A 26,695-nucleotide genomic window follows, 5' to 3' on the forward strand; every position below is an offset into this window, starting at 1 on the left:
GAATCTGTAAAAAGCAACAGAGGGTCCTGTGGCACCTTTGAGACCAACAGAAGTATTGGGAGCATAAGCTTTTGTGGATAAGAACCTCACTTCTTCAGATGCAAGACTTGCATCTGAAGAAGTGAGGTTCTTACCCACAAAAGCTTATGCTCCCAATACTTCTGTTGGTCTCAAAGATGCCACGGGAACCTCTGTTGATTATTAGCACCAGAGGTGACGCACTGTTGTTACAGCAACCAAAAGAGAATTACCTAAAATTTTCATTTAGACACAGCCACTGAGGGGAAGGGACAGGAGATGCTCACACATGTGCTGCTGTCATTGTCTGGCTGGAGGCATTGCCTGCAAGGCTGGGTTAAGTGACCAGCAGCTCATATGGAAAAGCAGCAATTAAGGGCAGCAACAGAAAACGACAGTCATCCAGAGCCTAATCCTGATCCTAATGGAGACCATGGCAGTTTTGATGTTCCCTTCAACGGGGACAGGATTGGGCCATTAGTTTCCACCTTTGACACACACTGTTCATTTGCAATCTTTTTCTTGCAGATTCTCCGAGCAGCCCCCGTGTCTTTTGGATCAGGTGGGAAACGCTGCCTTGTAATGCATCAAAGGCAGCAGGGCATCATTAAACTGCTACAATGCTGGCCAATGCCCAACAAGCATGCTGAGAAGTGATTTTTAATAGCTTATTACTGTTTGATGTTTAATTCATTTCCCACCACACCTAAGAAAGGACAGAATACGAAAGAGGGCGTCGGTCAATTGTTTTATTTAATGAGCCAAAAAACCCCAACTCCTACAATGCTGAGAAAATGAATTTCTTTCACTCACTAATGGCCCCTAAAGCATCAAGGGAGTCTCCCGAAATTTAGACCAATCCCCCCGCAAAAAAACAAATCACTTCTGGGCCACTATGGCAAATTTCAGCCAATTGTGAACACGTGCCAATGTAATCTTAACACAAGGGAGCACTGCACAGGAGACTACTGTAATTGTGCAGAGATTTGAAGCTATAAAGCGCTAAGTTAACACTAAGAGTTTTTTAGGAGAACATTCGTTACTGTGTGTAACAATTCTGCTGAGAGTAACTAGTTACAGGTCAAGCTGGGGTGCTGCATGCGTAATCTAGGACATTACAGGTTGAAGATTCAATCACAGCTTTACCCCAATCAAGGGATTGTCATGCTACCCCTAGAGCAGACCAATCTGCCTTCTGCGTTCCTCCTTGCTTCTGTGCTACAGTCTGTCTCGGTCATGGGTGGCTTTCACTTAGATATCTTAGCTGGTGTATATGGTTCTAAGGCTCCCTGCCCCACACCACCTTGGGAAGTCCTGAGAAAGATCCCATCCACCGCACACTGCTAGTCATGATCCTGGTAGCTGGTTCCAGGGGAGCACGTTGGCACCTTGTGTGACCACTCAAGCCAGTGCAGAATATGGCACAGGATCACAGAGAAATCGAAGGGCGAGTCTACACTACAGTGCTACATGGGTGCAGCTGCGCCGCTGTAGCGTGTCTGGTGAAGATGCACCATGCCGATGGAGGAGCGCTCTCCTGTCACCATGACGACTCCACCTTGGCAAGAAGCGTAAGCTACGCTGGCAGGAGAGTGTCTCCCGCCGACATAGCGCTGGTGTGGACAGCGCAAAACTTGCATCGCTCAGGGAGTGCGGGGGCTTTTTCACACCCCTGAGCAATGTAGTTTAGATCAACTTCAGTAGTAGTGTACACCTGCTCTAAGTAGTATGTAGTTGCCTAGTCAGAAGCCAAACCGCCTGGCCACTCAGTGAGGTGTCTTTGGTACAGAGAGCGTCTTACCTGATCGGGATCATTCCTATCATAATGAGAGGAAAAATCATCTTCATGTACGGTAACGGTGACATCCCAAACCCACAGAGGATGAGGAGCTGAAGAACCTGTAGGCCTGTGAAATAATGGATCTTCCTCTGAGGGACCCTGCGGATGTAATGCGTCGGGGGGTAAGCCGTCTGTGAACGAGAGAAGAGGTATGCGTCAGGCAGCAATAGACAAATCAGTCCAGGTGGGAAGAAAGTCTAAAAAGTGTGCCCATTAGAGACATTATTTTAGGGAAACCATCAACACACAGCTGTAAGAGTTCATACCACACATCAAGTCAACGGGTAGATATCAGAAATATACAAATGGCACTGCAGATGTTGAAGGACTTTCTAAGCGGAGTACTGGCCCGTTCCTTAAGCCAACAGGGCTGAATTGGGGATTTCTAGGGTTAAAGCTAATACTGGCAACAGAACACAGAGAATGACTGGGCAATAAAAAAGGGGGGAAAGCCAGAGATAGACTCGCCTCGAGGAACATCTGGAGCACAAGAAATACTGATCTAAATGCCATAATTAGATTCCCCTGTGTATGATTAGCAGCACTTTGTAGCAACATGTAAAATATCCGGGGGGGAGGGAGAGTGCATCATGTGGTGATGCTATGTTAGGCAGATCTGTTTGCGTGCTGTTCCCATTTCAGTTTGTTTTCTATGTTTTTACCATTTGAGAACTTTCCATCTTCTCTTTAGGGGGCAGACTTCAGCCCAATCTGAGATCGAGCAACTGTGGAACTTAGCTGGGGAGAGGATAGAAGAGACCCTACACAAGGAGACGGCAATGTAGCGTGAGTAGGAGTGACTATCCGCTGATGCGGATATAGACGAATGGATCTAGGATCACAGCACCAGTTATGCAGGTTTCCTAACCTAGATACAACAGGCTAATCTGTACTAAAACAGATATTATTTGTTATTTGTGTATCATAGCACCTAAGAGCCCCGTCACGGGCCAGGACCCCATAGTGCTAGGTGCTGTACAAACACAAAATAAAAAGACAGTCCCTGCCCCAAACAGCTTACAACCTAAGTATAAGACAAGAGACAACAAATGGAGTACTCTGCATACAATATCCATACCCATTCTTTACTTACAAATGAGTATATTCAATCAATGGAATCTACAGTACCTGTGATATCCTAGGTAGCAGTGGGTTTCAACAGATGCCAAATAAAATTAGGGGACTGTTTTTCCGTTAGGACCAAATCCTGGGCTCAACAGAAATCAATGGGAGTGTTGCCAGTGAAAAAGAGTTACTAACCTTCCATAACTGTTGTCCTTTTCAATGGACGTGTGCAACACATCCCCATCTTGGTGCGTATGCAATCTGCACAAAGTCGTTGGAAATATTTCTCTCTGGTACCCATCCAGGCGACTCAAAGGCCCTCTGCTATGGTGCGCCACTGTGTGCTGGTATAAAGGGCCCAGTCGCCCCAGAACCATCTCAGTTCCTTCTTTCTGGACTGCTCCAATGCAGAGGGATAGGAGGGTGGGTTGTGGAATGGACATGGGCAATACATTTAGAAGAATACCAGTTACAGAAGGTTAGTAACCGTTTCTTCTTCTTCGAATGATTGCACATGTGCATTCTATTCTCAGTGACTCAAGCCGTAAAGTAGGAGGAGGGATCCAAGTTCATGGACATACAGAATGGAGCACAACTTGTTCAAATTTAGCTTCACCTCTAGAGTATTGGATGATGGCATAATGGGATGCAAAGGTGTGAACTGAAGAGCAATTTGCTGCTTTACAAATTTCCTGGATAGCGAACACACCAAGGCTACTTGTGATCTTTCTTATGTAATGTGCCGTCACTTTGCTGGGCGAGGAAATGCCTGTAAGATCATGACTTACACTAATGCAGGAGGTTACCCAAGATAAAGTTCTTTATGAAGAGACTGGGAGACCCTTCATTCTGTCTGCAATGGGTCTGAATTTGGGTTGACAAATGGAACTCTTTAGTTCTGTCTATGTAGAGTGCCAAAAACCTCTTAACACCTAGAGTATGCAGGCATTGCTCCTCTCCATTGGAGTGTCATTTTGGGGCCAAAGATAGGTAAGTAAATCAACTGGTTAATATGAAAATTAGATACCACTTTAAAGAGAAATCTTGGATGAGGGTGCAAATATACTTCAAACCTTAAAGAAGACTGTATAAGGTGATTTGCCCACCTTCCTGCATGCAGCTCAGCCACCTTCCTGTCCGAAACGATAGCTACCAGAGGCTCAAATGGAGGCCTCATGAGCCTGGACAAAACTAGGTTCAATTCCCAGGGCAAAGGAGAGGTTTCCTTATCTGAGGGTAAAACCTTTCCAGGGCCTTCAAAAATCTGATTGTCGTATCGTTAGAAAATACAGAACAGTTGTCCATATGGAGATGAAAAGCTGATATTGTTGCCAAGTGGACCTTGATAGAAGTAATTGCCAACCATGCTGTTTTAGATGCCATAGATAGTCCAGGATATGATGGATTGACGACTGCACTGGCGAAATCCTAGATTGACGAGACCAGATGGGAAAATGCTTCCACTTCAACATGTAAATAGACCCGGTGGAGGGCTTTCTGCTATTTAACAAGGCATTGAGACTTTGCTCCAAGCAAGGCTCCTCTCTGGGATTTAGCCATGGAGCCTCAAAGCAGTTAAAAGAAGTGCCCACCAGTTCAGGTGGAGCAGCCCACCATGATCTCGGAGATCCAGGAGAACGGAGAACTAGTCTGCTGGGGCCATGTTGGAGGTACTAGTATAACCCAGGCATGGCCTTGTTTGATCCTTAGCAACACTTTGTGTAGGAGAGGAATTGCAGGAAAAGCATATGAATCTGATATTCTTTCTGTGAGCTTGATAAATTGCCACATGAAATCAGGCATCTTTTAAATGAAGGACGGCAAACCAGTCTCCAGGATGGGAATAATGGAAGCCGGGGTGACCATGCAAAACTTTATCCTTTCGAGAAATCTGTTGAGCTGGAACAGGTCTAAAATGGGTCTGATACCTCCCTTCACTTTAGGGATTAGGAAATAACGGGAAGAAAACCCCTCCCCTCTGAGACACTGCAGAACCTCCTCCATGGCTCCTACCCAAAGGCGTGACTGAACACCTGGAGGAGGAGATCCTCGGAAGAGCATCCCCTGAAGAGGAATGGGGAGGGGCAGAAACCAAGTGAGGGTATATCCTACGTCCACAGTGCTTAATAGACATCAGTCCAAAGTCATCTAGGACCAAGCCCTGAGGCAGTGGGAAAGGCAGTTTTCGAATATGGGGAAGATGGAACCTGGCATTCTGAAAGTTGGCATGGCATTCTGTAGTGACCCACCAAAATGCCGGTTTAGCACCCCCTGGGTGTCTGGAGGGAGTAGGTATTGATGCAGAGGCAGAAAGAGGTGGTGGTCTGCATCTATAACCCCCACTCTTCTCTCTCTGCAGGTCCTGCCGAAGTGCAGGGGAAGAGTAATGATGGGTCTGCTGCAGGCAGAAATGTTTTCTGGATAGCTATGGAGTGTACAACCCCAAAGACTTTAAAGTCGCCCCAGAGTCCTTCAAACCATGGAGCTTAGAGTCTGTTTGCACCAAACGCCAGTGATGACCCTTCGAAGGGCAGGTCTTGTAATGTCTGTTGGACGTCTTGTGGAAGCCCCGAGGACAGTGCCCAGTAGCTCCTGAGCATGGACACCACTGAAACCACAGTCCTACCTGCCAAGTCTGCTGCATCCAGTGCGTCCTGCAGCAAAGTTCTTGCTACAGATTTCCCCTTATTAACGAACAAGGAGAATTCCTGCTCAGGGTCCTCTGGCAGCATGTCCCTAAACTTTAACACGCAGTCCCAAACATTAAAATCATAATGTCCCAAAAGAGCTTGTTAGTTGGCAATCCCGTCTTGCAACCCCCAGTAGAATAAACTTTTCTGCCAAATAGATTATCCTTAGCAGGGTAGTAGCGCCTTGATGGATAGCGGCAAGAGCAGCTCTGAGGCTGGGAAGCACAGGCGCCAATTTCCGATCCCGAGGAGGACGAGGCTCCCTCTGCTGGCCAAGGACAGGCTGCTCCTGGTGGTGCTGAAGACTGGTGGCGAGTCAGAGAAGAGCATCGCACTGCCAACACTGCAGGCTTCCCCTTCGCTGATACCATCAGGTATGATGTCTGAGGCAATGGAGTTTGTAGTGGTACTGAGCACTGCACTGACAATACTGGTGTCTACTGGTACCGATTGCATGGTCTCCTGCACTGCCGGGGAAACCGGTACCAATAGGTTCAGCAGACCTCTCACTGCCACAGACGCCACCAGAGTGGTAAGTTCAAAGATGGTCTCGGAACGATGCAGTACTGCAGACATAGAAGGTGCTCCATCAGGCACTGAACTAGATGGTACCTATGGAGTCAATGGTGCTGGTTTCTGTGGTATCAGAGGAGTGCTTGGGTTTCAGCTGCACTCTATGCTTATCCCAAGCCTAGAGAATTTTGGTGCCAGTAACCTTCCTCAATGGTGATCTGCTGAGAGGTCGTATGCCTCTTCTTAGGCATGGGGAGAGTGAGCAGTGCTGGGTCTTGGGCAACATAGAAGACTCCTAACCAATGATGAAGCAGTCACTGCTGAGTCCAAACAGCTGGGCTCTGCCAGAGGTCTCAGGGCTGCTGGCATGCGCATAATCTTTAGCCTGGCTTCTCTGTCTTTCCTTGTCCTAGACTTAAAGTCTTTGCAGATTTGGCAGCAACCTCAAATATGAGCTTCCCCTAAAGAATTCAAGCAGCTTGAGTGTGGGTTGCTCAGGTACATTGGCCTAGTGCAGGAAATGCAGGGTACCCTTTGGTACCAAGAAATGGAAACCCCAAACTGGGAACTGAAAAAGAAACAAATCCCATCTACACTATGAACGAAGGACCACTCAATTAGAAAACTATTTACAATGAGCACACAGAGCACGTGCTAAGGCAAGCCAAGAACTTCCAATGACAATCCCAGGCAGTAAGAAAGTTCTGAGGGGTTTCTTGGACCGCTGGACACAGTGGCGCACGGCAGCAGAGTGCACTTGAGCTACCCCATGGGTACCACTGAAGGAAAAATTTCCAACAACTGTGAGCTGGGCACGTGCTCACCAAGAGTGGAACACGCATGTGCAATCTCTTGAAGGACAACCATAATTTGGCCCTTATTACAATACCATAATGTATAAGGTGGAGATTCACATTACTACTTGTTGCTGTCTAACCTAGTGACTGGCTTTGCTTCTGTCCTGTTAACATCAGCAGAAGAACTAAATGGAATTTCTGCTCCACTTTGAAATTTGTTTCCATCCTGGATCGGAAAACCAAAATTTCCTGCTTAATAAAAATTCCAAAAAATGTCTGTTCAGGACCATCAAAATGTTTCCCATAAGGTAAAAACGTTTAATCGCAACTTCATCATTTTGATTTATTGTGTGTCAATGTTTAGCGGATATTAAAATATAACATATATAAATGTAATATAATATTAAAATCAATATTTTAACATGTCAATATTGTTAAAATGCAATGAGAAAGTTGAAATGAATCATTTCCACTTTTTCCTGATGAAAATTTGGTCAAAGTCAACATGCCCCTGAGAATCAGTGCGAATTCGGCAAAACTGCATTTTCCAATGGAAAACTATTCTACTGAAAAATTGTCAATGGATTGTAATCGGTAGCTTTCCGGAATGACAGTCTACCTTGGAAGTCAACTGCTTATCAGCTGTGAAATGTAATTGGTTTCTAAAAATACTCTATTAGCAGGCGAACTGAAAAGCATTTTCACATGCCACGACCTGAGATAAGGGTTCTTTTTCCTCTCTTGCAATAACTGATAACTTCACTGAACAAGGCAGGGATATCTTCTGTAGCTGGGGAATGTAATTCTGAACTCAGGACATGGTGAGTAAGTGAAGGAGTAACTAATTTTTCACCAGCGAGCTTTAAACTGCATTTGTTTAGTTTAGACTTGCACAAACTGAACATTTCTAGTCACGATTTGAGATTTTAAACCTTTGTTTTATAAAAAGAAAAATGTTTCACTATGCCATTGGCTTCACTCGCTTCTCAAATTCATTGTCATTATACACCTGGTATTTTATGGGATTTATACACCATACAGATATTATCCCTGTATGTAGATACTGTAGCTGGCTTTTAAAATATACGTTCCAGATATTTTACAGTCAGAGGGTAGAAATAGATTAATACATGCAAATCTATTTAATGGTATTGTTCAAGCATTTATGGCTTGTACTCTGCAAACACTTCAGGGTTTGTCTCCAGCAGGAGTAACAATATAAGGTCCTTTGGAGCCCATTTCTCCTGAGGTGAAAGATTAGCACATTAAAGCTCGGTCACTTCTGTGCAAAACTCACAGAAGGGAAAAGTTGCTTGGGAAGCCCCATGTAACTGACTCTTCGGAGTCCCCCAGGCTGGAATGGGGTATTTTAAAGGCAACAAATAGAAGAGTTTAAGTAATTTATAATACAGATAAAAGAAAACAAGGGCAACAGGAAAAACTGTACCAACCAATGCTAAGAACCATGGAACTAATGGGTGAACCATAACTATTCAGTCACGGAGGTGTTTTTGAATGCTGCATTCCCCTCTTTGTTTACTCTGACTGCAAGTTCTTTGGGCAGGGACTTGTCTTACTCCTGGGGTTTGGCATCCTAAGCATGCAGAGCTTGAGGCTCCATGGGGAACCGCACTCCCAGCACCACAGATTTCCAGCATGCAGAGATGTTTATACATCTGCCTGAACTGAATGTGGGTCAAGTCAATATTATTGTTTGTATTACAGTAATACACAGATGCCTCAGTCTGGATGAATGTCCTATCCCGCCAGATGCTATTGAACCCAAAGAGAGACGGACAGTCCTTGTAGCAGCAAAGAGCTTACAATCAGGGTGTTCCTCGCTTTTACGAGCACTAGTTTCACTCTTTTTTTAATAGAAAAAAAATAAAGTTACTGGCTAACCGTTGCCCTGAGGAATTTTCCCTGGGAGCCGCATGCTCATGGCTGAGAGCCGGGTTCAACTCACTGTCTAATGTACACCAAGAGGTACTATAATTCTGAACGTTTTGGGGGTAAATTAAGTGCAAAGGGACTCAAACATGCCATCCCCATCGTTGTGAGAAGGGGTGAGTTCAAGGTCCAAAGAGCTTGTGCCTTGTCTGCCAACCTGTAAGGAAGTAAAAACCACACCACAAACATCAACACAAAATGAGGGTGTGATGCAAAGGCAGGCAATAAAAGCGCCTTCATGTATCAAGCGAAGGAGAGGAACCTAAGGTTTTTGAAGCACCCTTCCTGTCAGGGTTAATGGCGAGCCTGTCAGGAATCCTGTGGTGGCCTATTGCCCTGTAATTATTATGGTGGCCGCACGCACAAGACAGCTTATATAGGGCGTGTGGTGTGTGAGTGTGTGGGGAGGATGGCTTGGGGAAGGAGGAGGCTAAAACACACATAATCATGGACGATTTAATGGCAATGTTTTGAAGCTGCAGTAATCAACTCATTATATGAGTTTCCTCAGGAAACAGAGTGCAAGGCGCTATTTCTTGTTCCATATCCTGTGCAGTAAATTTCCAGTTCCAGGACGACTCTCTATACCTGTTCTTTCAGCAAGAGGGCCACCCTCTCGAAGAGCTGATTCCCATCAATGGAGGTCAGGGCGATGTACAAGAAGAGGCCATAGAGGACTGGCTTCGGGATCCACTGCAGTGGGAAGGGCAGGAGGAAGAGCGAGAGACCCACCAAGAAGTTGGCCACCAGTGTAGTCAGTCGTGTCTCCTTCACGCTCACTATCCTGTAGGTGGGAGAAGACACACAGTGACCCGGAAGCAAAGACTGAGAAGGATAACGATGGGTCAACCCCCATGCTTACCGTTGGGGCTCACTCACACTGCTATGGGACATGTGTCATTCCAATTCAACAATCATCAAGTATCTCCAGCCAAATGCTAATATTTTCAGACGACAGCAACCCTCTTGGACTCAGTCCAGGCATTTCGCCCACCACTCAAACAGAGCAGCTGGCTAAGTGCCAGGACCAAGTTTGCTTCTTTAATTTTCTGTCTCTACTCTGGTTTTCTCCCCAGCTCCGAGGATCCTATCTGAGCTTAAACTAAACGATTTAGTTATCTGCAGTTTGCTAAACAGAATCACTTTAAAACATGCTAGAGCCCCCTTTCTGCACGTTAAACCTTCCCAGCACTACCTGATTTGTGCATGTATGTTATTACACATATACATGCCCCCCCCTCCAAAAAGAAGTCAGGGAACTGCTTCTGTGGAAACTCACTAGTGACCCACTTGAAAACACATTCTCCTGACTAAGTCGTCAGCATTTTTGATAAACACAAGAATCCCCTTGTTTATACACCAGGGAAAATGCTCAGAGAATTATGTAGGGAATTAGGAACTTAATCCTGTGGTGGCGTATGGGAGTTGCCATTAACCATGCTAAAAACATAACTACTTAATGCAAATTTCCAGAATTTGACAGATTTTTAGACTGACTGACCTGTCACTGGAAAAATATTGACAGGAAGTAAGAAAGGACAAAGTAACTTTAAAACACACAGTACAACACACAGTCTAGAAACATTCCCGAATGTGAAACAGAGTGCCCCATGCAGTAAGCCAACAAATAAGATAAGAAAAAAGGACATTGCTACCCTAAATGTGAGCAATCTCTGCCATTGGCCCACGTGCCTACCAAAAACAGTGAAAAGGGGAAAACTCCTCTCCCAGGATTATCAAAAAAAAAAAAAAAAAAAAAGGACAGTTTACCTGTATTTTTGTTTCCTTATAAGGAAATCTAACCACCAATCCAGAGGTTAACTGCTGGCAAAGGCCTGCCTATATTAGCACAGAGACAACTGGACTGAAGATTGTTTCGGTGCCTGTGAGTGGGGGAGCCCACACTAGTGGTAAACGGCCATGCCTCATGGTTAGGGGGAGGGAAGGGAACCCGGGTTCTCCCACTCCACCAAGTTCTGACCAAGGGGCTCACTTGGGTAGCATACGAAAAGCGTCAGGTACTCTCCGCATGGTCTCTTCCAACAACTCTGTCCCTCTTCTGGATACGTTGTGGCTTGCTTGTGGTTATCCCTTCTCACCTGGTCTATGGGCACCTACAGGCTGAGAAGTCCCGGCTTTGTGCAGCTGCCCTCCTCCTGGGGACCCCCCCTTATTGCAATGAGCGCAGCTCCTGTCCCTCTGCCTGCCACCCACTTGTGCTGAAGTGACTACTCCCTTTCAAATCCCTCCTCCAGCTAGAGCACACCCAGCAGGCCTGCCAGGGTGGGGCTACCTGGGCCCAGAATTGTTCCTGTGCCTGCCTCTCTCCATTGTGGGGTTTATACACCCCATCACTGCCATCCTGTGGTGACATTATCTGGATGTGGAACCTTGTATTCCAGATGAACTGCAACCAAGCTTCTGGTAACAAAGCGTTTTAAAGTCACAGGAATGGAGATCCAATAGAACACATTTTTCTGTTTTATATACACACACATTTCTGGGGCTTTGCAATTCCTTCTGGCCTATAGGAGATTTCTTGCCCTGTGGGGTGGATCCTTTCCACACTGAATTCTTGTAAAAGATATATTATACAGACACTCCCTTACCGTAGGAGAGACTGAATTTCAAACCACCTATTTTATATAATAAATGCAAGAATGCAGCATTTAAGGTTGTGGTGAGATCCAGACTTAAATTCCCAAAAGTGAAGGCTTCTCGGGTAACATAACCTTCCATGCCAATAAATATAAACTGCAACCTGTTACTCTTTAACAAAGGGGAAAAAATAGAAAATATTATACTTGAATAACATGGCAGAATTAAGATAGATCAGTTAGTTACAAGATCTAAAGAATAAAGCCCATCTATTAAAAGGGGGGAATGCAAAGTCTTTTGAAAGCCATGTTTAAGCTCCATGGATGAGTGATACAACAGATCCAGGATCAAACCTAAAAATGACAGAAGAGTCATCAAAAGGAATTACCCTTAATCTCCCAACTGCATTTGCACAGCAGAAATTGGAATCTGCTAACACTGGTCAAGACCCTCCTGCAAAACCTAGAACCACTGGCCAGATCCTCATGCAAAAATCCAGACTCCAAAGGGAAAAGTTCGTCCCATTTTGCTACAGACGATTTCCCCAAATTCTGTAAGGACCTTTGGAAGAATTGGGATGGCCAGCAATCAGTGAGGTGAATGGAATTCATTCCCCAATGGTGTGCATTCAGGCCTGGCTTGTTGTGGAACAAAGATCCTTGAGATGATGGACTCAGGCAAGCTGGAAGCATAACTGATTCTTTGATGGCTTGTGTCCCAGCATCAGTGACCATTCAGGAGCTTCTAGGACCAGTAACATTCTATTCTAGCCTCTCAGATGACCCTCTGTTAATAGTGAAACACGAGGGATGGAATATGTTAGTTAATTTGGCCTGTCCAGGAAAATACTGAATGTGCCTATTAAAAGTGCCCCAGGCTCTCTTCAGCAGACAGTATACAGTGGGAATTTATGTTTGATGCAAACGGGTCAATTACTGGGCAGCCTCATGGTTCACAAATTTATCGGAATTGTTATTTTGAGCATTCACAAAGTGTACTAGGTGCCTCATAAGCCAAATAAAAGAGAGCTTGCAACCTGACCTGGACATGACAGAGCCAGAGAGGGCATTCCAAAGGAGACCAGGTCACAGAGGGAGATAGGGCCTGTGTGAATTAGAAAAGCGAGGGTAAGAGGTTTGAACTTTATGTGCAGAACTGGATTAGATGATTATTTTCAGAGCCAAGAGATATAATTCTACTCATCAAAACAACTTGAAAGTCTAGCAGGGTAAATATAGGCTCCTGGTCCCCTCTCCTGATGGTTTAGGAACAGCGCTGATGGGTTTTGCTGGCGAAATTAGTGCTGTTAGGTACATGGGAAATGGTCTTGATGTGAGAAGTGCTGTGAATCTGCTTCTAGCTCTAGGACACTATTTATAGGCCGCGCTCGTAGCACCGCTTATAGCAAAGTTTTCCTGACCAGTTGTCAGTTGCTTGCAACCTTGCCAGATTTCACCCATTTGGGCTGACATTTCCCATGCCGGGTGTCTTCCCTCACTTGCTGGAAGATTCTCTGCACCTTGAAGTATTTAAAACCATGATTTGAGGACTTCAATAGCTCAGACACAGGTTTGATACAGGAGTGGGTGGGTGAGATTCTGTGGCCTGCATTGTGCAGGAGGTCACACTAGATGATCATAATGGTCCCTTCCGACTTTAAAGTCTATGAAGTTGAATTATTCAGAAAAGTTTCTGGAAGAAAGGTTCAACTGTTTCCAAGAACAAGATTAGGGAAAATATGTTGTACCCATGTCAAAAAAAATTCTTACAATTGTTTGGTTGAGAAGCTCTAGCACTTCCATGCTTTGTAGCAAGGGCTTGAAATCTGGCCAGGCGAGGGGGAACAAGAGGGAATGTGCCCATTGCTGGCAAAATCTAACCAAATTTGTCCATTTTATAATAAAAAGCTCTTCAAAATCAGTTCACACAGGTTCTACAGAGACTTTTTAGAGTCTGGCAGCTAAGACTATGGCCCTAGAAGGCTTGTCATCAGCTGAGGAAATACAGGGAACTGGGGGAGACTCCAGAATATAATCCGAGCTCCTCTTCAAAGAATCCTTAAACCAAAGCTAGATCACTGGGTTCCTCGCTATATGAGGCGTAGCACCTTGAATTAATTTAGCTACACGATCAGACTCCAAGGTTGGCCTGGATTAAACTCTGATGCAGATTTCTCCGCAGACAAGAAAGAGGACATTTTTTGCCCATTTCAGGGGAGGTTCTTGATTCTTGTGTTTACTTATCGGGGGTAGCCGTGTTAGTCTGTAGCTACAAAAACAACAAGGAATCTGGTGGCACCTTAAAGACTAACAGATTTATTTGGGCATAAGCTTTCGTGGGTAAAAACCTCATTTCTTTGTGTTTACTTGTATCCATCGTATTCTGAGTCTGTAGCTTGGTTTCTTTCAGAGAGCAAGAGGTAGGAGCTTTCCGTACCCAAAGGTGAACGACCCTTTTTTGATTTTCTACTTAAGCTTTGCTTCAGCTTCCCTCTCACAACAAGGCAGTTGAGGAGGAGGAAGACAACAATACATAGAGCCTCTTGTTTATAGTTTACAGCAGGGGTCGGCATCCTTTCAGAAGTGGTGTGCTGAGTCTTCATTTATTCACTCTAATTTAAGGTTTTGCATGCCAATTTTAACGTTTTTATAAGGTCTTTTTCTACAAGTCTATAATATATAACCAAACTATTGTTGTATGTAAAGTAAATAAGGTTTTTAAAATGTTTAAGATGCTTCATTTAAAATTAAATTAAAATGCAGAGCCCCCTGTACCGGTGGCCAGGACCCGGGCAGCGTGGGTGCCACTGAAAATCAGCTTGCGTGCTGTCTTCGGCACGCGTGCCATAGGTTGCCTACCCCTGGTTTACAGCTTTGTGAGGAACAAGAGATCTGGAATCTCCACGGGAGCTGTAGAAGGTAGAAAATACTCTCATTCCCCAGCATCCAGTTCAAAGTTGTCATTTATATATCTAAGCACCTCAGGGCAGAATGAACACGAAGGAGAAGATTCTTAGCGTAGCTTATGGTCGTGTGCACCTACTTGCCTCAGTCCTGTCAATGTTTTCCCAAGAGGACCTAATGGCAGAGGGGTGGCCCCAGGAAAGCTATCTGTGTAACAGAAGTCTCTCAGCTTCCTGAGGTACAATGGAAGATGCTGCAGTGAGCTTTGAAACAGATCCACACTGATACTGTTTTCTACCCTTTGCAATATTGACCTTGCAGGTTTCAGACACGGGGGAGTCGCACTGGATATTTTTCTAATGAGACAAGCAGGCAGCGTCTGGCCAAACTACTGTCTCACTGCTCAGCAGGGCTTCCGCAGAGAGCTTAGAAATACTCAGATCTCTGAGGAGACCGAGTTCAACAAAAAGTTTTTTTTCTCGTGGATTCCCAGATGAACCAAAAAAAGTAGGAAAAAAAAGTACTGAGATATGGAAGACCTGGCTTCCCAGCAGCATACCTTGAGGCTAGCACCGAAAGGAAGTGCCCTGTCAGAGCAGTGCAACTGCCAGCTACTCCAAAGATGCAGAATAGTGGTGGTGTTTACAGTCAACCACAAGGTTTGATAGCTGGTCCTGGAACCAATAAGGGACCCCCAAACAATCTTCCTTCATCCCAGCTGCATCTGTGTTGATGTGGGCAGAACATTCCTAGCACCCGCAGTCTGGATTGGTGGAGACCGACAGGAAAGATTGTTCTGAATGATGTGAATTAATCATTTGTAGTATTTAAAGAACCCCGGAAAACCCCTCAGGATGCCCAGACACATCTCTCTTTCCTTCTATGGATTTGTCCCCAAAACTTACGTCTCATAGATGTGCCCGTTTTCAACCCTCTCTTCCACGTAGGCCAGTGCTCGGACGTGCATTGGGGAATGAGGGAACGCAGCATGTATCCATGGCAGTCCGAAGACAGACAGTCCCGTGTTAATCAGAGCTACAAGGAGGAGGTCCCAGTGATAAGCTGTTCCTTTCACTAACCTGAAATAAACTCTAGTTAATAAAGTTTTTATGTGCACTCAACCATGTAGTAACAATGCTGCCCTTGCTACGACTGAGCTAGCATGTTCATTGATGGACACTGTGCATCTCAACGCACAGAATTTTACAGACCTCCTCTTTTATAGAGGACAGTACATGAATTTGAAAGGTAATGAAAAAGTGATTGCTGCCGGGGGAGAGCAATCAGTTTGAAAGAACAACTGAATAGAGAAACATTTCCCATTATAAGAATGGTCTAAGTCCTCAATTTCGTCAGAATTTATTACTGTCATATTAAACAGGATACCTCAACTCATTCAAAATTAATATTACCATCAAATGTACGACTGTTCTCGCTGGAGTACTAGCAACAGCTATAGCAAGGGTTGCCAAAGCATTTTTCATTTTAAACTCCTGTTTTTAGTTGCTCATAAACTTTCATCCATCAAGTTGAAATTTTCCAGGCCTTGTTTTTTGATGCATTTCATGTGTGTGCCTGGTAAGTTAGCTACATGCTTAAACATTTACTAAAGGCCCGTAGGGGGGCCCACTCTGAGGCAAGACACCTTTAATCAGCAGCATCCATTGGGGTTATGTGCCTGCTTCCCCTATAGGCCAGCTTTGAGCAGGCACGTTCCCAGCTCACATCCTATTCTTCCACATTGCGAGAGCAGCACCTGAACACCTGAGGCTTCCTTTATTGTTTTCTTTCCCTATCTGCCCTTTTTGGATTTTCCCGTTAGCTTATACAAAAAAGTATTTCATTGCCTATGCCACTGTGGGCTTTTTTTCAAAGCCTAGATCCATCTGGCTACTTACTCTATCCTTGTTTCAGTCCCAACCTGGGATGTTGCCCTTAGGTTTTTTGATAAGTTTTTAAAGTATTCAGTTGACAGCAAGCAGACCATGGCCTGGGACCTGATTCAAGATATGTACAGCACGTACTCAATTTGAATAATGGGCAACATCAGATAAGTTATGCTGAAATTCAATGTATAGAACCACAGATGTAAGAGACAGTGAAGATTTATTAAGCCGTCTGTACATTGCCCAGTCAACCCATCATTTTTCTCTTCACCGATCACAGAATCATAAAAAAGCAGGGCTGGAAGGAACCTTGAGAGGTCATCTAGTCCACCCCCACATGGCCAACATCTTCATTAATGATCTGGATGATGGGATGGATTGCACCCTCAGCAAGTTCACCGATGACACTAAGCTGGGGGCAGAGGTGGATACGCTGGAGGGTAGGGATAGGTTCCAGAGTGACCTAGACAAATTGGAGTATTGGGCCAAAAGAAATCTGATGAGGTTCAACAAGGACAAGTGCAGAGTCCTGCACGAAGGAAGGAAGGAAGAATCCCATACACTGCTACAGGCTGGGGACCGACTGACTAAATGGCAGTTCTGCAGAAAAGGACCTGGGGATTACAGTGGATGAGAAGCTGGATATGAGTCAGCAGTGTGCCCTTGTTGCCAAGAAGGCTAACGGCATATTGGGCTGCATTAGCAGGAGCATTGCCAGCAGATGGAGGGAAGTGATTATTCCCCTCTATTCGGCACTGGTGAGGTCACATCTGGAGTATTATGTCCAGTTTGGGCCCCTCACTACAGAAAGGATGGTGACAAATTGGAGAGAGTCCAGCAGAGGGCAATGAAAATGATTAAGGGGTTGGGACACATGACTTATGAGGAGAGGCTGAGGGAACTGGGCTTATTTAGTCTGCAGAAGAGAAGAGTGAGGGGAGATTTGATAGTAGCCTTCAACTACCTGAAGGGGGGTTCCAAAGAGGATGGAGCTCGGCTGTTCTCAGTGGTGGCAGATGACAGAACAAGAAGCAATGGTCTCAAGTTGCAGTGGGGGACGTCAGGGTTGGATATGAGGAAACACTATTTCACTAGGAGGGTGGTGAAGCACTGGAATGGGTTACCTAGGGAGGTGGTGGAATCTCCATCCTTAGAGGTTTTTAAGGCCTGGCTTGACAAAGCCCTGGCTGGGATGATTTAGTTGGGGTTGGCCCTGCTTTGAGCAGGGGATTAGACTAGATGACCTCCTGAGGTCTCTTCCAACCCTAATCTTCTGTGATCCTATGCTGAGGCAGGACCAGCTAGATCTAGATTTTAATTGGTAATGCTTTACCCAATCCAGTTTTGAAGAGTCTTGTAACTGAGCAATTCAATCTACTTTCAGTTGAGCAGCATCTTTTGCCTTTCTGTACCACAACAGAAAGGCTCCATTCCATTTGAAAAATACACTGATGTGGGAGTTAGCAGTTTGGCTCTGATATCGAAGGAAGAACCCAGTTACATACCCTTTAACTATAACCCTACTCAATACCAAAAGTCACCACATCACATGTGCTTCTAATGTCACATAGGCAGTAAACGACTCAAGAAATTCAATCAAGAAAATGGCAAAATGACCCATTTACAACTTACATTTATGCCAATCACTATTTAATTAAAGAGCTGCATCAATGAGAATAGAGGAGAATTTTCCAGCGGCACAGAGAAGAAATCCCAGAACACGCATAACCCAATTGTTTTGAGCCTGTCCATCTCTCTCTGCTTTCCTGTGCTAATGGTCCTTTATCAAATAAAGTGTGCGAAACAGAAAAAACACTAAAAAAAAATTGTTATGCAAGAAAAAAAAAAAACCCTCCTATGTGTTACATTAGCAAAAAAAATTCCAATGAGAAAATGGTAGTTCCCGGGGGGGGATCCTATAAATTCACCCTTGATGCCATAGCTGATTGTAGTTGGTAGAAACATCAAAGGGAATATTTGAAGACTGTAGCTTCTTGTTTCCAAGCCTGTGCATAAATCAGAGCTTTTAGATAAAAGTGATACTAGATTACACATACTGTCCTACTTTGAGCCTGACCTCCTTTGCTTCCATATTCTGAATTATACAGCGGCAAGCCAGCATAGTTCCAAATGCTCCTTTTTCAGTTTCAAAATTCTTTTAAATTAGCATAGTTGCAATACATGATGCAGTAGCTCTTTTTGGTTGATCTGCTCTTAGTTTAAAGAAAAATATTCACTGCATTCCAAGAAACCACACGGCTGACCACATATCAAAATGGGAGGTGCACCCATTGACTTCAGAATAAATGAGATCATAAATGTAAAATCCATAAAAGAAGAACAGCAAAGCAGCAGGGTGAGGTAACCAATCTTCAGAAGCTTTGTTCACTGCTCCAATGCAATGCCGGTTCTTTGTCTTTGTCAAAAGTCATAGGAGACTGCTTCTGAAGATTCTTTCCAAAAACTGAAATGCTTTCTGACGATTCATTTTCTTAACAGAGGCTTGAAATAACCTTCTTTGTTCCAACAAACCCAATTTGAGAGGGTCTGACTATCTGGTCTCTCTAGACTAGTGGTTCTCAAAAACTTATTTGATTGCGCCCCTCTTGTTCATGTCTGTAGTAGTTTTCGCTCCCCCTCCCCATACCACACAAGTACATATACCGATTAAAATCAATCAATCAATCAATCATTAAACTCTCACTAAATATTAAAAACAGTAAGGCATAATTGATTCAAACAGAGCCATTTAAGTATATAGTGTATCGCTTTCCAGCACTCGGCTCAGAAGGCCGCGCTGCCACCACCAGCAGCAGAGAAGTAAGGGTGACAATACCTTATTTCTTCTGCGCTGCTGCTGGTGGCGGCGCTCCCTTCAGAGCTGGGTGCCCAGCCAGAAGCCACTGCTCTCTGCTCTGCCTTCTCACACCCTCCCAGAATACATTCCATGCCCCCCAGTTTGAGAACCTCTGCTTTAGACATTGGTGGCTTTGGAAGCTCCCAGGTAGGTTGAGTACTTGTTGGCCCAACAAACAAAATGGGTGGTAGCCACTCATCTTGCACCATGTAATCCCCAAATATAAATTTCTAGGAATAATGCCAGAGTCCACCTGGCACTATGGGTATGTTTACACTGCAGTTGGAAGGTGGGAATGCAGCACATGCAGAAATACCTGAGCTAGCTTTGATCTGTTTCTACAGCAAAGCTAGTTCGAGTAACAATGGTAGTATAGCCAAGAAGGCTAACGGCATTTTGGGCTGCGTAAGTAGGAGCATTGCCAGCAGATCGAGGGATGTGATCATTCCCCTCTATTCGGCATTGGTGAGGCCTCATCTGGAGAACTGTGTCCAGTTTTGGGCCCCACACTACAAGAAGGATGTGGAAAAATTGGAAAGAGTTCAGTGGAGGGCAACAAAAATGATTAGGGGGCTGGAGCACATGACTTATGAGGAGAGGCTGAGGGAACTGGGATTGTTTAGTCTGCAGAAGAGAAGAATGAGGGGGGATTTAATAGCTGCTTTCAACTACCTGAAAGGGGGTTCCAAACAGGATGGATTTAGACTGTTCTCAGTGATACCAGATGACAGAACAAGGAGTAATGGTCTCAAGTTGCAGTGGGGGAGGTTTAGGTTGGATATTAGGAAAATCTTTTTCACTAGGAGGGTGGTGAAGCACTGGAATGGGTTCCCTAGGGAGGTGGTGGAATCTCCTTCCTTAGAGGTTTTTAAGGCCTGGCTTGACAAAGCCCTGGCTGGGATGATTTAGTGGGTGTTGGTCCTGCTTTGAGCAGGGGATTGGACTAGATGACCTCCTGAGGTCCTTTCCAACCCTAATCTTCTATGATTCAAAGTAGCGCAGGCTGGCAGCTGCTCAAGCCCATACCCAGGGTCCTGGGCGGGCAGGGCTAGCCTGTGCTGCTGTAGCTTCACTGCTATTATTATTCAAGCTAACTTGGATCAAAACTAGCGTGAGTACAACTTCGTGTGCTGCAATCACATGTCCTGATTGCATGAAATCTGGTCTCCAGCCACCCAGCTCTGAAGGCAGAATGGACAGCGGCAGCTGCTGGCTGGGTGCCCAGCTTTGAAGGCAGCACCGCTGCCGGCAGCAGCAAAAAAGTAAGGGTGGCAATGCCATAGCCCCTAATTGGCTTGAGACCTCCTTTTGGGGCGGGGCCCCCAGCTTGAGAAATGCTGCAGAGAAATCACACAGTTTTTGTGGGTCGCTCACAGCATAAAATAGCAAATTTCATGGATGTGTTACACGTGCAAAATTTGCTATTTATGCCGTGACCAACCTGCAAAAAAGGGTGTGATTTCTCCGCCATTTAAGCAGACCCCTACCTATGAAATCACTCCCAAAAGAACACATGGCTAGAGGCAGTAATTCTGGGACTGGCATAAAATATCCTTCCACGTATGAAGAATTTGGAGTCTTCCACATGTAAATATATAAGGGGTACACAAACAGAGCTAGCAAGGTTGTGTAATTCAGTCCCAGTCCATCTTTACTCAGAACACTGTAATATAGTACTGAAGTGAAATTATCTCAGGGCTTCTCTACATGAACAATTAGACTGCTGCAAGCAGGAGTGTGAATCTACGGGGCGCTCTCCATATGTACCCTGCTGACATGCCTTAACAGTTCATTAATGCTCTTTGAGCTAGTCCCCTTTCAAAGGTTTCAGAGTAGCAGCCGTGTTAGTCTGTAGCCACAAAAAGAACAGGAGTACTTGTGGCACCTTAGAGACTAACACATTTATTTGAGCGGCCTCTTACAGTTGGTATGGCTACTTCCACCTTTCCATGTCCTCTGTATGTATAAATATCTTCTTGCTGTATGTTCCAGGCTATGCATCCGATGAACTGGGCTGTAGCCCACGAAAGCTTATACTCAAATAAATTTGTTAGTCTCTAAGGTGCCACAAGTACTCCTGTTCTTTTTCCCATTTCAAAGAGGACTGGGTCAAAGAAGTCTATTCAACTGTTAGCAAGCATTAGCAGGGTGCACAAGGATAGTTCAAGGCTAGGGCTGGGTAGATTCACTGCCCCGGTCTCATTGTTCACATAGAGGAGCCCTAAGAAGAACTCCCCTGATTTGGAAAGAAAGGGATTAACAATTTTACCTGTTCTCTGGAGCATTTGTGAGTGATGCCACTATATTCTGCTCTATGAAGAAAAGCATCGACAGAAGGAACCCCAGGCCCATGGCACTCATTACAGAGCCAATTGAGAGAGATTGGATTGGGGCCAGCACGAATAAACTCTCAGATGGGTTGTAGTTAAATTTGGACACTGTAAACACACAGGAAAAAAAAAGTGTTAAAGAGGCATCCTACTGTTTTCTAGCTACCTGCATGAAGCAAACTTATGTTCTAGCCCAACCACAAGTTAGTGGCTTTGATACAGGTTCCACAGGTTCTCTGGCCTGCATTATGCAGGAGGTCAGGCAAGAGGATAATAATGGCCCCTTCTTGTGCTGAAGTCTATAAATCTACTGTTTTAAAAAAAATATATTTATCACTCTAGCCCTGACTGATAACGGCTACTCACGCTGCAATTTTTATTTTATAAGGAGATGAAAATTTTAAATCGAGGACAATGCAACAAAAAAACCAACAAACAAAAAAAACCCCACTCTTATCATAGACATTGGATTTAACAGCACGTTTCTGGATCTGAAATAATTACAAATAATTTGCCATCTTCATCGTGCAGTCTTACTTCATAGTTAATTTGCTGGTATAGGCATTTTAAAATACTCTCAACACCAAATGAGCTGCACAATGGGTTTTAGCATAATACGGGGCTGGCTTCAGCTGGTGACAAGAAATCCATCGTCACTAAGGGAAAGATCACACGCTACAATTCACCACTTCTCAATCCAGTTGGATGGAGTGAGAGAGTCACACCAAAAAAAAAGTGCCACTTCTTATTTACTTCCATACACTTCCTCACATCGTCCTCTCACGTCATCACAGGTCAATGCAATTCCTGTCCCTATTCTCTCTTCCTGATATGGAAAAGCTGATCCGTCTGTCCAATGAATGGTGTATCATTGTTAGACTTCCTTGTGTATCTTAGAATCACCCAGATGCTTTGGACCATTACACTTTTAATTAGGAAAATATAAAGAGGAGACTAAAAGAACAGGCCGAGATCATCAACACCACATCTGTACAGCTGACACCAACCCTTCCTGCCTCCTAATTGCCCTGCCCTTTTGTTCGGTATGAGAATAATAGGATCAACTCTTTCTAACAGCAGATGCACATTTTAATGACATTCAAATGAAATGACAAACTTAAATAATGCACTGAGAAAAACTATAGGCAACTGTTTGATTCGGTGTTTGCATAAATTAACTTTTATTGACGGATTGGAGGCATAGTTATGCATGTGTAGGCATGTATTTGAGACAATATACTGAAGAACTTTTGTATTTTTATGTTAATGTTCTTTGCAATAAACTTGTTTTCTTTTTTCATTCCATCTTAAGCGCCTTTCTCCTGGTAATTTGGAAGAGTAAACAAGCGGACTTACTTTCTATTTCCTTGAAGAAGTAGGAGCCTACGATGGAGAAGGTTAGAACGGATATGGGTAAGGCACAGTCGGACAGGATTTCGCGGACCCTTGCATGCAAATAGGGGCTGCAATTATAAAAAACAACAACAACAACAACTTTCCATTAGCATCCACCATACTCAGTTTTCCCGCTATGACGGTAATGGAGTAATCATTCAAACCACAGGCTCTATACCGAATGCTACTTCAGCCCAGTGCTGCTATTGTTAATTCTTCACTCCCAATATTATTTTAAAAAGTCCTTAATGACGTAATGTACCTACCAGTTTTTTGAAAGCTAAAACAGTCGAATCTCCGTTTATGGGAAATAGAGGCTCTGAAGTTTGATGAAAATCACAGTGAAACCCAAAAGGGAACAAAATTTAAGATTCAGGCTTTGAAAAACATGCACAGTCCTCAAGAGCTGACAGCTAGCTGTTATTTCCAGTCCCCCTCGCCCCCCGCAAAGCGGCTTGTGTCTGCAATTTCCAGCTCCAGTACTTTTCCATTCTTTAACCATTCAAATAAGAGATTTGTCAAAGACTCCAAAAGGAGTTAAGGCACCCAATTCCCATGGACTCTGAGAGAGAGTTGGATGCCCAGCTAACTGCCTTTTGTGCTTTTGGAGGAAAGTGAGATGAAGTACCTTTCCAGGAAATTATCATTTACAATATGGGAGTATATTTCTAAAAAGTTACCCCTTTTCCAGATCATTTAGAAAACAGTGAAGTGGCAAAATTTGCCAATCATACACAATTGCTTAAGTCCGGAGTAGACTGAGGCGTTACAAAAGGATCTCACAAAACTGGGTGACTGGGCAACAAAATGGCAGCAGAAAGTCAATGCTGATAAAGGCAAAGTAATGCACATTGGAAAATAATCCCTACAAAATGATGGGGTCTATATTACTTGTTACCACTCAAGAAAGATCTTGGAGTCACTGTGGAGAGTTCTCTGAAAACATCCACTCAATGTGCAGTGGCAGCCAAAAGGCTAACAGAATGTTAGGAGACATTAGGAAAGGGATAGATAATAAGTCAGAAAATATTATAATATAAATCCATGGTACATCCACACCTTGAATACTGTGTAGTTCTGGTCACCCCTTCTCCAGCAAGATATATTAGAATTGGAAAAGGTACAGAGAAGAGCAACAAAGATGATTGGGGGGGATGGATCAGCTTCTGTACGAGGAGAGATTAAAAAGACTGGGACTTTTAAGCTTGGAAAAATGACGACTGGGGGCAATATTATACTGGTCTATAAAATCATGAGTGGTGTGGAGAAAGTGAATAGGAAAGTGTTATTTACCCCTTCCCATAACGCAAGAACCAGGGGTCACCCAATGAAGTTAATAGGCAGGAGGTTTAAAACAAACAAAAGGAAGTACTGCTTCACACAAGACACTGTGGAACTTGTTGCCAGAGGATGTTGTGAAGGCCAAAATACAATGGGTTTAAAAAAAAAATCAATTAGATACGTTCATGGAGAATAGGTCTGTCAATGGCTATTAGCAAAGATGGTCAGGGACGCAACCCCGTGCTCTGGTTGTCCCTAGCTTGATTGCCAGAAGCTGGGAGTGGACAACAGTGGACAATCACTCAGTGATGACCTGTTCTGTTCACCGCCTCTGCAGCACCTGGCATTGGCCACCAATGGAAGACAGGATACTGGGCTAGATGGACCACTGGTCTGACCCAGAGTGGCCATTCCTATGAGATTAACTGGGTTTTAGCCATGCACCCTCCAAGAGAGGGAAAGGAAGCTTATATGACTGTCACAACACTTTCAAAATCTACTAATGTCTTAAAATGCCCAGCCAGATATGGAAGCATATCTTCCACTGATTAAACAAGGTTTCAGAGTAGCAGCCGTGTTAGTCTGTATCCGCAAAAAGAAGAACAGGAGGACTTGTGGCACCTTAGAGACTAACAAATTTGTTAGTCTCTAAGGTGCCACAAGTCCTCCTGTTCTTCTTTTTGATTAAACAAGATTTACTTCGCATTTGCCTATTCGCTGAGCCAAGCAACGGCGTTCGTAGTGGCCAAGTGGAGCTCTCGGAGCCCACTGCTGAATTTGGTTAGCAGGCACTCCTCGACAACTTGTATCGCTGTTTGATCTGCGCCGCAGCTGCAGGCGACTGGGATTTTCCAGATTGCCAGCCAAATTAAGGCCTGTTCTTGTTCCCACTGAAGTCAATGGCAAAACTCCCACTAACTTCGCTAGGGGTATGTCTACACTGCAATTAAAAAACCCCGGCTGGCCCAGGCCAGCTAGCTTGGACTCGAGGGCTCAGGCTAAGGGGCTGTTTAATTGCAGTGAAGATGTTCGGGCTCACACTGGAGCCCAGTCTCTAGAACCCTGCAAAGTGGGAGAATCCCAGAGGTTGGGCTGCAGCCTGATGTCTACACCATTATTAAATGGGCCTTTAGCCCGAGCCTTGGAAGTCCAAGTCAGCTGGCCTGGACCAGCCACAGGTGTCTATTTGCAGGGTAGACAGACCCTAGACTCAAGATTGGGATTTGAATCTGTAGAATGAACTCTAAGGCTGAAGTAACTCACCTTTTCTTAAATTGATAAAGCGTATGACCAAGCCAAAGGGTTCCCAGCATCAACATGAGACTAAGGACAGCAGTTTCACGTCCATAATGCACGACCTCATTCATGCCCGTCTGATTCTCCAGCGACACAGACCTGCTCACTGATGAATTCATCAAGAAGGTGGTATTGATGCTGAGGCTTGGAATTACATCAGCACGTGTATTTTCCAAGTAACTGTCTCCTTGGTGCTCATGGTAGTAATATTTCTTAAAAACTGCACAAAACAACAAATAGGCAAATGTTAGGATAGGTCTGTAACAATTCAAAGCAACTTGAGCTTGCAGTATTATTAACTTTCACAGTGTAGTCTCTCTTGATCCGTAGTCACATAGGCACCAATTCTGTGGGTACGCCGGGGCTGGAGCACCCACGGGGGAAAAAAAATAGCGATCAGCTCCTCTCCCTCCCTCCCTCCCAGTGCCTCCCGCCCCACACAGATCAGCTGTTCAGCAGCATGCAGGAGGGACTGGGGGGAAGGGGAGGAGCGAGGGTGGGGTGCACTTGGGGGAGGAGACGGAATGGGGCAGGAAGAGGCAGAGTGAGGGTGGGGCTCGGGGAAAGTGGTGGAGTGGGGGCAAGGCCTGGGGTGGAGCGAGAGTCGAGCCCGTCCCCCCGGGAACACAGGAACTCGGCGTCTGTGCATAGTCTAGTACTCTAATGGCACCATTCACACTACTGAAGGTAAGAGAAACCAGATTAGTAGTTTATACTTCAGTTGGGCACGAAACGTAGCTTGTTTTATAAATTTAAGAAAATAGTTAGGCCATTTGTAAGTTACAGTACAGAAATGTAAGTCCGTCCCTCCCCATCCTCATATTGTTACCTGGTTTTGCTCCATGCACTGAATCATGGCTTTAAATGTAAAGAAGTAAACTGTGGCAATTTCTTGCTCTAGTATGCTAAAAATATGCACTTGGCAACAACTGAAAACATCCAAGGTAGAGTATACTCAGGAAAGTTACTATTATGAACATGCAGTAAGTACTTTCCTACACTCACTAGTGCAAAGATGTCCAAGTTCGGTTTTATAGGACAGACAAATTAACTGGGAGATAATACATTTGTAAACATGCTCCACATCCGAATTTGCAAAATGCATTGAGATATTATGGTTTATCAGGCCTACCATAACTAGCTTAAAAATTTACCTCAATAAATGATAAACGCAAACATGCCTGCTATAACTATCCAAGTTAAATACCCTATAATACGTCATAAGGTCCATAAAATACATAGTGAGATAATCTACATTAAAGAGACCGCAGCTAAA

The 26,695-nt window shown here is 44.4% G+C and overlaps 1 protein-coding gene across 11 annotated transcripts in view; it reads right to left on the minus strand.

Annotated features, from left to right (window-relative positions):
- The window catches only part of SLC4A11 (solute carrier family 4 member 11), a 252,289-nt gene that overhangs the window by 12,303 nt on the left and 213,291 nt on the right, over window positions 1–26,695 (minus strand). For 7 of the 11 annotated variants that reach the window (XM_065597279.1, XM_065597278.1, XM_065597283.1 and 4 more), the window contains exons 14-19: window positions 25,387–25,639; window positions 22,804–22,910; window positions 21,387–21,555; window positions 15,280–15,465; window positions 9,462–9,657; window positions 1,820–1,989 (exon numbers count right to left, since the gene is read on the minus strand). In XM_065597279.1, the coding sequence (XP_065453351.1) occupies window positions 1,820–1,989; window positions 9,462–9,657; window positions 15,280–15,465; window positions 21,387–21,555; window positions 22,804–22,910; window positions 25,387–25,639 (1,081 nt within the window). The remainder of the gene's footprint in view (window positions 1–1,819; window positions 1,990–9,461; window positions 9,658–15,279; window positions 15,466–21,386; window positions 21,556–22,803; window positions 22,911–25,386; window positions 25,640–26,695) is intronic. The other 4 variants (XM_065597281.1, XM_065597280.1, XM_042855607.2 and 1 more) reach the window with 1 other exon arrangement.

The sequence above is a fragment of the Chrysemys picta genome, chromosome 5, assembly GCF_011386835.1.
Source record: "Chrysemys picta bellii isolate R12L10 chromosome 5, ASM1138683v2, whole genome shotgun sequence".
In the NCBI taxonomy this organism is placed as follows: Eukaryota; Metazoa; Chordata; order Testudines; family Emydidae; genus Chrysemys; species Chrysemys picta.